The sequence below is a fragment of the Muscardinus avellanarius genome (assembly GCF_963383645.1).
Source record: "Muscardinus avellanarius genome assembly, chromosome: 1".
Classification (NCBI taxonomy): Eukaryota; Metazoa; Chordata; class Mammalia; order Rodentia; family Gliridae; genus Muscardinus; species Muscardinus avellanarius.
The window spans coordinates 36,409,202-36,421,263 of record NC_137786.1 but is presented as its reverse complement, the minus strand read 5'-3'; the positions used below and the strand labels follow the sequence as shown (position 1 = coordinate 36,421,263).

The following is a 12,062-nucleotide window of genomic DNA, read 5'->3' as shown; positions in this document are numbered from 1 at the left end:
GTGAAGTTAGTAGAGGAGAGCATAGGTTCAACACTACAACATATTGGCACAGGCAGTAACTTTCTCAACAAAACCTCCAAAGCTCAGGAAATTAAAGCAAGAATAAACAAGTGGGATAACATCAAACTAAAAAGTTTCTTCTCATCAAAGGAAACTATCAATAACCTAAAGAGGAAGCCTACAGAATGGGAAAGGATCTTTACCAGCCACCATTCTGATAGGGGGCTAATATCCAGAATATACAAAGAGACTCTACACTAGCAAAACAAACAACCCAATCAAGAAATGGGCAAATGAACTAAATAGACACTTCACAAAAGAAGAGATAGAAAGGGCCAATAGATACATGAAAAGATGTTCTTCATCACTGGCCATCAGGGAGATGCAAATCAAAACTACACTGAGATTCCATCTAACCCCAGTCAGAGTGGCAAGCATAAAGAAATCAAACAACAAATGCTGGCGAGGATGTGGGGAAAGAGGAACTCTTTTACACTGTTGGTGGGAATGCAAACTAGTTCAACCACTATGGAGATCTGTGTGGAGATTCCTAAGAAAGGTGGGAATAGATCCACCATATGCTCCAGCTATACCACTCCTGGGTATCTTTCCAAAGGGGTTGAATTCAGAAAAATACAGCAACATATGCATACCTATGTTCATAGCAGCACAATTTGTAATAGCCAAAATATGGAACCAACCCAGATCACCAGCAACAGATGAATGTATTGCAAAACTGTGGGAAATACACACAATGGAATTCTATTCAGCCATAAAGAAGAACAAAATTATATCATTTGCAAGAAGATGGAAAGCCCTGGAGAACATTATGTTAAGTGAGATCAGCCAAGCACAGAAGAAGATACATATGTTTCCTCTAATATGCCCAAACTAGGAAACACAAAGGATACCAGTGGGACTCCAGATATTAGAGGGGAAATACTAGCTAAGTTTGAATGGAAAGATAGGAGAGGAGAAAGGCTGATCTTGATTAATGAGGGTCTACACCTGAACATGTGTAAAATTATGAATAAGACATGGTTAACCTGGACAACCATTGGTGGGAGGGGGGAAGGGAAAACGGGGGCGGGGGGGAGAGGGCACCAAATATAGTTTAAATGTATACTATTTATGTTCAATAAAAAATTGTTAAAAGAAAAACAATATATCGGGTTTTGTGAGCAGCACTATTTTGAGGCTATACACTAAAAATAGCAGAAGACTTGGACAAATAGAGAAAAAGAGAGAATCCAGGCCAAACTCCTGAAGAAAGAAGACACAGGTCAGGGTTTGCAGGATGATCTTCTGCCTTCCCAGACATTCAGCCATTGCCCTTGGGCTTTCACTCTTACCTCCTAATCCCCAACACAGACACCTCTCCTGATCTCCAACACCAGTCATCCACCAAGCAACTCTTCCTGAGTGCACCACTATGTTCTTTCCCTTATCAAGTGGCTACCACCACTAACAGTGTGGTCTTTCCTTTTGAGTCTAACAGGATTGTTTTGAAGGTTAAATGTGATGTTTATGGTGAGAGGAGCAGAGTGACCATCAGCTATTGGCTTCTCTTTGCTACCCTCTCCTTTAACATTCCCAATCTTGCTGAATGTCATTACCATCCACTATCAACTGAGCCAGTAGCCTGGGAATTGCCTCTGATTTTGCCTTCTTTCTATCCTCCAGACCCAATAAGTAACCATGTACAATCCAGTCTACCTCCTGGATACCTCAACAAGCTGTTGTCATCTCTTTCTTTTTGTGGACACACCCTCCGTTCATTGTTTCAGTGCTGTTACCTTGCCTTTTTTCAAGTCTGTCCTACACACTGCTGTAAGGGAAATATTTTCCATGGCAAATTTTGTTCATGAAACTCTCCTGCTTTAAACATGCCATGGTTTGACATGGCATTAAGGATAAGCTCCTGCTTCTCTCTCTGCAGGGCTAAACTTTGTGGCCTCTCCTGAACAAGTCACATTCTTGCCTGGGCCATGCCATTATAAATAACTCCTTATGGGCCTAGTGTGGTAGAACACGCTGGTAATACCAGTGCTTGGGAGGCTGAGATGGGAGGATCATAGGTTCACAGCCAGCTTCAGCAATTTAGTGAGGCTCTCAGCAACTTAGAGACCTTGTTTCCAAATAAATAAAATAAGGTTTGGGGTGTGACCCAGAGGTCGAAGGCCCTGATGGCCCTGATTCTAACCCTAGTAATACACACACACACACACACACACACACACACACACACACACACCTCCTTACTCTATGTAAACTTCTCTTATTCGCTTACTTTGCCTGACTGACTGCTACTCAGTTTCTCAGAGCAAATGGAAGGGGAATCACAATAGCTCCCCAATTTAAATATTACACTCTCATGAGAAAGATGGACAAGGAACAAATAAAAATATTATATTTACCATAATAATAATTTTTAAAATTTATTTTTTATGTTTATGTGGATAATATTAAAAATGACATATATTCAGACTGTGCTTGGTACCCTCTCCTCTCACCGTTTCCCCTTCCCCCTCCAAACAATGAGTGTCCAAGTTAACCTTGCTACATTCATACTTTTACACATATTCAGATGTAGGTCCTCCATTAATCAACCTCAGCCTTCTTTCTCTCCTATCCTTCATTTCTTGACAAGACCTCCAAAGCACAGGAAATTAAAGCAAGAATTGACAAGTGGGATAGCATCAAACTAAAATGTTTCTTCTCATCAAAGGAAAGCATAAAGAACCTAAAGAGAAAGCCTACAGAATGGAAGAAGATCTTTACCAGCCACCTCTCTGATAGAGAGCTAATATACAGAATATATGAAAAGCTCAAAAGGCTCTACACTGGCAAATCAAATAACCCAATCAAGAAATGGTCAACTGAACTGAATAGACACTTCACAAATGAAGAGATACAAATGGCCAATAGGTACATGAAATGATATCCAACATCATTAGCCATCAGGGAGATGCAAATCAAAACTACTCTGAGATTCCATCTAACCCTAATCAGAGTGGCAAGCATAAAGATATCAAATAACAACAAATGCTGGCGAGGATGTGAGGAAAGAGGAACTCTTTTACACTGTTGGTGGGAGTGCAAACCAGTTCAGCTGCTATGAGATCAGTGTGGAGATTCCTTAGAAAACTGGGACTAGATCCACCATATGATCCAACTATACCTCTCCTGGGTATTTGTCCAAACGGGTTGAAATCAGAGAACTAGAGTAACTGTGCATACCCATGTTTATAACAGCACAATTCATAATAGCCAAAATATGGAACCAACCTAGATCTCCATGAACAGATGAATGGATTGCAAAATTATGGGAAATACACACAAAGGAATACTACTCAGTTATAAAGAACAAAATCATGTCATTCACAAGAAGATGGAAAGACCTGGAGAATGTTATGTTAAGAGAGATCAGCCAGTCACAGAAAGAGAAGGGACACATGTTTTCTCTAATATGCCCAAACTCGGAACTATGAGGAATACTAGGAACTCCAGATAATGGAGGGGAAACCTCAGCAAATAATAAAAATTTTTAAATGAAGCATGCAGATGGTTTATAATAACAAATGTTTGGGTTATGCATAACCAAAATGAAAACTGTCTTGACAACTACATTCTTACAATAGCAAAAAGTAAAAGAAGGCAAAAAGAAACACAGCAGGCAAAACAGACAATTTAATAATATAAATCAGGAATGGATGCAGATTCCATAATAGCTTATCATGCAGTAAAGTGTTTTAATAAGAATATTAATTCAATAAATCAAGAGCTCAAAGATAAAAAGATTTAATACAAGAATTAAAGGAAAAGGAAGATTTCAAATCTAAAGTACAAAAACAAACGTTGAGCAATGTCACCATTATAATTATGAACAAATCTGTTACTGCAAGTACAAAATATAATTTTATGAAAATAAAATGAATAATCATATAAAATTCAGATATTATTAAGGAAAATCTAATGAAAGTAGAATTATAAACATAGTTTTTGTTTGTTTGTTGTGTGTGTGTGTGTGTGTGTGTGTGTGTGTGTGTGTGTGGTACTGGGGTTCCTGGAAGCCCTTCTACTTCCGGGCTATACTCCCAGACCTAATTTTACATTTTTAAATTTTATTTGGAAACATGGTCTCCTAAGCCAGTGCACGCAGCTGGCTTCGAACCTTCACGATCCTCCTGTCTCTGCCTCCCAAGCATGGGGATTACAAGCGTGCGCCACCACACCCGGCATAAACATAATTTAATACATAGAAATTAGAAATTAGAGATCCCAATAAATGGAACAAAAACTATATTAAAAAAATACACTATAGATAAAATGACACTAGATGGATGTGGTGGAACATGCCTATCTCAGCTACTTAGAAGGCTGAGGCAAGAGGATCACAAGTTCAAAGCCAGCCCAGGCAGCTTAGCAAGAATTTAAGTCAAAAAACAAAAATAAAAAAGCTGAGACTGCACCTCAGTGATGGTGCCTCTGGATTCAATCCTCAGTACCAAAAAAAATCTCTAAAATAAATGAAGAAAAAATTTTAACTATATGTATAGTTACATATAGTTATATGTATATGTATATGTTCAAGTATGCAACTTCAAAGTAAATCATGGTTAATTTACTAAATTCAAGATTTTAAAAATGAATTCTACAAGTATTTTGACTGAAAACCATAACAGCAACAAAATCTGGCTATATTCAGACTATTCAATAACAAAATTCCATATAACAAGAAAATTTTTAAAAATCTACAAATTTCTGTAACAAGAAAAAAGTTTTTCATATGGAAAAATAAGAAGACTATCTCAGAAAAATGAGAGATTTCTGATATTATATATTCTTGAGTTCTTACTTGACAACTTCAAAATCCAAGTAACAAGAGATGAATGAAAAAAATTGGAACAATTCACATGTTCAAAGATAGCTTTTTTTTTTTTTTTTTCTAAAATGGAACTCAGCATATCTGTCAACTCTCCATTGCTTCTAGGTGTTTAAAAAACATATAACTGCCAATGTAATGCAGCCTAGTCCCTCTGGGCTTCAATTTTCAACTTTCAATCGAATGCAAGATTCCCTCACTTATTTCCTTTGTTGCTTCCCAGAGATAACCTGTGTGTGTGTGTGTGTGTGTGTGTGTGTGTGTGTGTGTGTGTGTGTGTAAAGTGTGTGGGTGTGGGTGTGTAGGTGGGTGTGGGTATATACAGATGTTTGGACAAAGGATTGGGTACAGACTAGCATCAGAGAAAAATGAAAGCTTTATTAGCATGTAGGCCTTTGCCTTTGCTGGCCTCAGCTAACATGTCATTTGCCTGCATTGGGCTTCACTGATACACTCTGGCACCCATTGCCAAAGTTGCTGGTCCTGCCTTGCTTGGCCTTTGATTACTAGGTTCTTACTCTGAATGTTCCTCATGCTGCCCAACATCAGGCCCCTTGTATCTATGCCTCTTTCTCTCTCTCTCAAGACTTCCTCACCTACCTTTATTCAGGGAACTCCTGACTCTCTTCAGAAGTGTGAAAGCTTTTAAAGCAAACCAAGGAACCACTCATGCGGGTGCCAGACTGAATATAAAATATTCTCTACAAGCCTCACCATTTTTATTAAATAAAGAAAATTTAAGTACAAATATACATGAGTTTCTATCAGATTTCTCTTGTACCATGATCACTCTCAGAACTCTGCTCAAAACAAATCCTAGACCTGCAGTGAGTAATTCTACAAACTCTAAAACATCATTACCACATGTCTAATCTTCTCCATTTTCCCACTGCTCAAAAATTTTTTTTCCTTTTGAAAAGGAAAGAGGCTCTTAATGTCATTATATGTTTTTTTTTTCATTTTGTGATATTATAAAAAAATTCTGAGTTGAATCCTAGCAGATTTGGCTCTTGATATTCCAAGTCAAGCATAAAAATCTCAAGAATCCTTTTTTCTCTCAAGAGCCCAGCCCTTGACATTGAAAATTGTGGCCTTCAAATCTACGATTTCTGCCAGAATTATAAAAGTACACCTGCCAGTTCAAAACACAAAGTTCTACTCTTTTTTTCTCAGTCTTCTCTAACTGGAAGCTGCACATGCAAAAGCTTTGACGCAGCTTGAATTATGAGAGGTGTAGTAGAGACAGAGCTTAAACACACACAGAAGTTAGTATTGGATCTTAGGCATTCTTACCGCCAAGCTCACCCCGATTTTATGTGTTTATTTGGAAACAGGGTCTCACTAGGTTGCTGAGAGCCTCACTAAGTTGCTGAAGCTGGTTTTGAACTTGCAATCCTCCTGTCTCAACCTCCCAAGTACTGGGATTACAAATGTGTACTAGGGTCCATATTGTATATTTCTCTCTCCTTGTACATGGAAGATTATCAACAATTTCTTATTGATGACAAATTGCTTAAATTTAAAAAAAATGGTGAAGGTAAAATAATACGAAGGAACATATATTTGTCTATTTCTATCCTTGAGCCTGTTCAATTAAGTAATTGAACTCCCAAATTTTCAAATCCATAATAATTTTTAAATTACTTTGAGATGATATACCTATTACATATACACTTCCTAACAAACGGAATAAATGTATTATTTAAAAAATATTTTTAGAAAATTGTAGAAGAGAGTTTGGATGGAATAAAAAAATTTTAGTCTCTCATAGTCATGGCTGCATATGCTTAGAACAAAACTTATTATTAATAAGTCCCTATTTCATATAAACTTTTTGAAAATTTTTACATGAACATTTAATATTTTTACTTGATCTTATGCCTCAGTGTAGCTTTCTACTACTCACATCTTTTTTTTATTAGTTAAAGTTACCATCGGTTAGTAGCAATTAATTTGAAATTTGAATAAAATATCTTATATGGTTAAATGGTTATATGGTTCCTCTAAGCATAAATTTCCAAACTTATTTGGTTTACTGCCATCTTTTTAGGGAAAAAAAAACATTACTTTCAGCACCCACTCCTGTAAATCAGCATTTTTTAAGTGAGTAAATAGAAAGATCCAGTGACAAATTTTTGCATTCTTTTATGTATCTAAATTTTTTTCCAGTGGCCACCAGGGGTGGTATTTCTCACTTTGGAAATCTATGCACTAAAGAAACATTGTGCCAACTCTTAACCTGAGATTTATTTTTTCCTTTTGGGTAAAATGTGTTTATCCTTTAAAATGCTCTTAAAAGCATCATATCATCTATTATCTGTAACTGGATGTTTCTGGCATGGTAATCAACTGATTGGATACGAGAAGTATGTGGTTTATATTCCAGGGGCCCACGACCTGGGCTAACGTAAATCCAAAGCTGGAGGGTTGGCCTTAAACAATAAAGGACAAAGTAGTCAAGAGCTAGGTTATGTTTCCATCCCAGAGATGCCTCTTACTAACCATGTGTTCCAGGACAAATTACTTTCCACCTTTAAACTAAATCTACATTTAAACTAAAAGCTACTAAATGTCTACTTCTCCGAGTTGTTATGAAAATTATGTAAGACAATGTGTGTAAAGTCCCTGGCAGATACCATGTGCCAAATAAATGGTAGTGCTGGCACTTTATCATCTCTCCCATGTTAAACTCCCTCTGGGGATGAGGTGTGTTTCTTCTCTTGCTTTATTCACTTAACTCTACTCATTAGAGCTACAAGATGGCACCACCCATTTCTCGCTCCTATGTAAAGATGCATTTCTTGAGAGGACGAATTTTCAATAAAATTAAGTGGGTAATTTTCTTGAAACTCCTTGCAGGTTCATTTTTGCAAGGAGCAGAGAAATCCATATCCCTGGTTCGAGGTGGGAGGAGTGAATATGCAGCAGCTTTGGCGTGGGAAAAAGGGAACTCTGGACCAGAGGAGAAAGTGTTTTCTGAGTGGTTAGAATCAGTGAAGGAAAATCCTGCTGTGATTGACTTTGAGGTAAGATTAAAATGTGTAAAGGGTAAGAGAGTTAAAGGAATTTCAAGCAGCCCAAATTGCATTCTACACTATTCCTTTACCATTTTCTGCTCAGATGATAAAGGAAATGTGTTTCTTTAATATGAATGCACAACGTACCTTTTTTTTAAAAAAAAAAAAAGAAAGGAAGGAAGGAAGGAAGGAAGGAAGGAAGGAAGAAAGAAAGAAAGAAAGAAAGAAAGAAAGAAAGAAAGAAAGAAAGAAAGAAAGAAAGTTCCATTGTACTTCTTTGGCTTTGGCTATTCAAACAAGTATTCTGGTACAGCATTTAGGATTCCTAACGTGCTGTAATCCTGGGAAAGGGAATTTAGTAAGTAAAAAGGCCCAAATGTACCAGCAGTCGTACTCTTCATCTCCCCATGGGTACAATAAATTTAGTTTCTGTGGCTTCCTTGCAAGTCTTTATTTGATGAACACTCCTAAATTTTCACTTAGAGCACTGTCGATAAATAGGATTTTAGATCCATTTGACTTCCTGTTTCTGTCATCATTGATTCAGTGTACCAGTTTCATATTTGCTGTAATTACATTAAGTGTTGTTTTTGTTATTTAAGTAACACTTTGCGCCTGTATCAGTCATATACCATTTAGAATCTGTTTTGCATATAACAGTACTGCATTTTAAAAGGCCTCCAAAGGAACTATTATGTTTATTTCATTCAAATGAAGATAAAGGCGTTCAATCATTATGAAAATGGAGACATTTACATGCAGCGAGAAAATATATTGAACACAACAGGGGATGGCAGGAAAATGAGACCTAGCTGCCCATCTGGGCACTTTTAAGTCATATACTAGATGGACATTTCTTTGGGATTTAAAAATGGTAATAAAATAAGCACTGTTTTTCTTGTGCTGGTGTTAACTCCATTCTTTGTTACTGTAATTTTTCCATTCACCCTACTGACAAATCTCTCTCTTTCTTTCTCCCACTCCACATTTTCTCATCTGGCCCCATCAAAAGGCAATACTGTCCTGAGGAAAACAAAGAATGAGGAGAGCCTTTCTTTATGCTCTCTAGATTTTTCTTTCTTTATCTTCTCTAGATTTTTCTGCACAAATCAAACATAATGAGGCTTCAGTAGAGCATTAAGGAGCTACTTAATTCTCCGGCACCTATCTCAGCTCTTTGGTGCATGCCTTTGGTACTCAATAAATGGCACCATGCAAGACCAAAAAGCAACACCCTGCATATGGCTTCCTTCACTTTAGAGCTGCAGGAAAGTGTGATTGCACCTGACCTCAGGTACAGGGCTCTTCTCTCCAGACTCAGTCGGGAGCTGCGCTGTATTCTACAATAATTTCTTGGAAGCGCTAGATTTTTCTAGGCCTTGCCTCTCACTCCGTGAGATGAAAGCATATTGTTAAAGGGGATGTGACTGGACCTCCTCTCTAATATCTGTTCTTAGCTTGCTCCCATCATGGACTTGGTAAGAAACATCCCCTGTGCAGTGACAAAGCGGAACAACCTAAGGAAAGCTTTTCAAGAATATGCAGCCAAGTTTGACCCTTGCCAGTGTGCTCCATGCCCTAATAATGGCCGCCCCACGCTCTCAGGGACAGAATGTCTGTGTGTGTGCAAGAGCGGCACCTACGGAGACAACTGTGAGAGGCGGTCTCCAGATTATGAATCGAGTAAGTATTTGTAATTTACTGTTTGTAATATACCTTCTCCCCCAAAGGATGTGGCAGATTGGTTAATTAAAAGAAAACAAGGCTTATTAGCAACCACAAAGAAAATAATCCTTCAAAATATTAGGCTCTAGCTGAGAATGGTGATGCTCTCCTGTAATCCCAGGAATTGGGAGGATGAGACAGGAGAATCATAGAGGCAGCCTCAGCAGTTTAGGAAGACTATATTTCAAAATAGAACATTAAAATAAAAATAAAAAGTGGTGGGGTGTAGCTCAGATGTAGAATACCTTAAGTTCAATCACCAGTACCAGAAAAAAAAAAAAATGCTCTAAAGTCAAACCCTACTATAAATTTCAGCCATAACCTATCAGCTCTGTGATGTTGGAAAAGTTGTCTCACCTCTCCATGCCACAATCTTGTCACCCATAAAGTGAGGACAATACTAGTATCTACCCAAGTATTAAAATATCTATCTGTATGTTTTATAATGCATATGCGAGCCAGGCGTGGTGGCGCACGCTTGTAATCCCAGCATTCGGGAGGCTGAGACCTGGAGGATCGCGGTTCGCGGACAGCCTCAGATACTTAGTGAGGCCCTTTGCAACTCAGTGAGACCCGGTTTCAAAATAAAGAATAAAAAATAGGGCAGAGGGTGCAGCTCGGAGGTCGAATGCCCCTGGGTTCCATCCCCAGACCCGCAAAAAAAAAAAAAAAAAAAAAATGCATATGCATTTGTGTAGCATAATATCTGTAATATGAAATAAATAAAATAAAACATGTCATAAGATAAATATATAATACTTTATTATAAACTTTTACATATAATATTGGAGGATACTTTTGTAATAAGGGTTAAATTAAGTCACAACCAAAGTTTTCATACAAAGTTACCTCAAATTCTATTAAAATGCTCATATTTATACATATACAATATGTGTATGTATGTACATATATATATGTATATATTTACTGACAGTGAAAAATGATTCATAATTGTTGACATTTTATTAATACTTGTGGGAACAAGAAAGGGAAACCAGGTGATATATCAGACACTTCTATAAGTATTTCTATTCATATGTGTGGTACTAGGGATTGAATTTAGGGGTTTCTACTTTTGAGCTCTACCCCCAGTGCTATTTATTTTTTTATTTGGAAACAAGGTCACCCTCAGTTGCTGAGAGCCTCACTAAGTTGCTGAGACTGGCCTTGAACCCACAGTCCTCCTGCCTGAGCTTTCCAATTACTGCAATTACAATCCTGTGCCACTATACACAGGTTAGTTATTCATTTTGATTCTCAATTTAACCCTATACTATTACACAAAGTAGCTTACACAGCTTCACAGTGGAGAAGCCGGGTTGGCCTGGTGCAAAGCCCAAATTCTCACAATGACAGATGGTTCTTTCTCTCTTCCAGATGCAGTAGATGGGAACTGGGGCTGCTGGTCTTCCTGGAGCACCTGCAATCCTACTTACAAGAGATCTAGAACCCGGGAGTGCAATAACCCTGCCCCTCAACAAGGAGGGAGCCGCTGTGAGGGGGAGGAACATCAGGAAGAGGACTGCACATTTTCAATAATGGAAAATTTGTAAGTTGGGGAAATTCTCGAGGTTTTTCCCATTTAATATGATGTTGGCTGTGGGCTTATTGTAGATTGCCTTTACAATGTTGAGGTATGTTCCTTCTATTCCGATTCTCTGTAGTGCTATTATCATAAATGTTGGATTTTATCAAATGCTTTTTCAGCATCTACTGAAATGATCATGTGATTTTTGTCTTTGGTTCTGTTTATATGATGAATTACATGGATTGATTTTCGTATATTGAACCAGCCTTGTATCCCTAGGATGAACCCTACCTGGTCATGGGTATGATTTTCTTGATGTGGTTTTGAATGCATGTTGCTAGTATTTTGTTTAGCAATTTGCATCCAAGTTCATCAAAGATATAGGCCTGTAGTTTTCCTTCCTTTAACTGTCTTTATTTGGTCTTGGTATTAATGTGATGTTGGCTTCATAGAATGTATTTGGGAGAGTCCCTTTTTTCTATTTCATGAAATAGACTGAGGAGTACTGGGATTGCCTCTTCTACAAAGATTTTATAAAATTTACTTGGTAAATTATCTGGTCTTGGGCTTTTTTTTAATGGTAAGCTCTTTATTGCTGTTTCAATCTCTTTGATTGCTATTTGTTGGTTTAAATTTTCTATATCTTCTTGACTCAGTATAGGCAGGTGGTATTTATCTAAAAAGTTGTCAATTTCCTCCAGATTTTCCATTTTGTTGGAGTATAGTTTTTAAAAGTAGTTTCTGATAATCCTCTGGATTTCTACAATGACAGTAATGATATCTCCTTTTTCATATCTTATGTTCATAATTTGGGTTGATTCTCTTTCTCCTTTTTTAATTTTTTTTGGTTTGGTTGGCTATTGTTAATTTTTTCGAGAAACCAGCTTTTAGTTTGGTTGATTTTCTG

The 12,062-nt window shown here is 37.4% G+C and overlaps 1 protein-coding gene across 2 annotated transcripts in view; it reads left to right on the top strand.

The window, feature by feature from the left end:
- The window catches only part of C6 (complement C6), a gene marked incomplete at both ends in the record, with an annotated part of 70,428 nt that overhangs the window by 37,538 nt on the left and 20,828 nt on the right, over positions 1–12,062 (top strand). For both annotated transcript variants that reach the window (XM_080703580.1, XM_080703579.1), the window contains 3 exons: positions 7,745–7,911; positions 9,360–9,585; positions 11,005–11,176. In XM_080703580.1, coding sequence (XP_080559706.1) covers positions 7,745–7,911; positions 9,360–9,585; positions 11,005–11,176 — 565 coding nt within the window. The remainder of the gene's footprint in view (positions 1–7,744; positions 7,912–9,359; positions 9,586–11,004; positions 11,177–12,062) is intronic.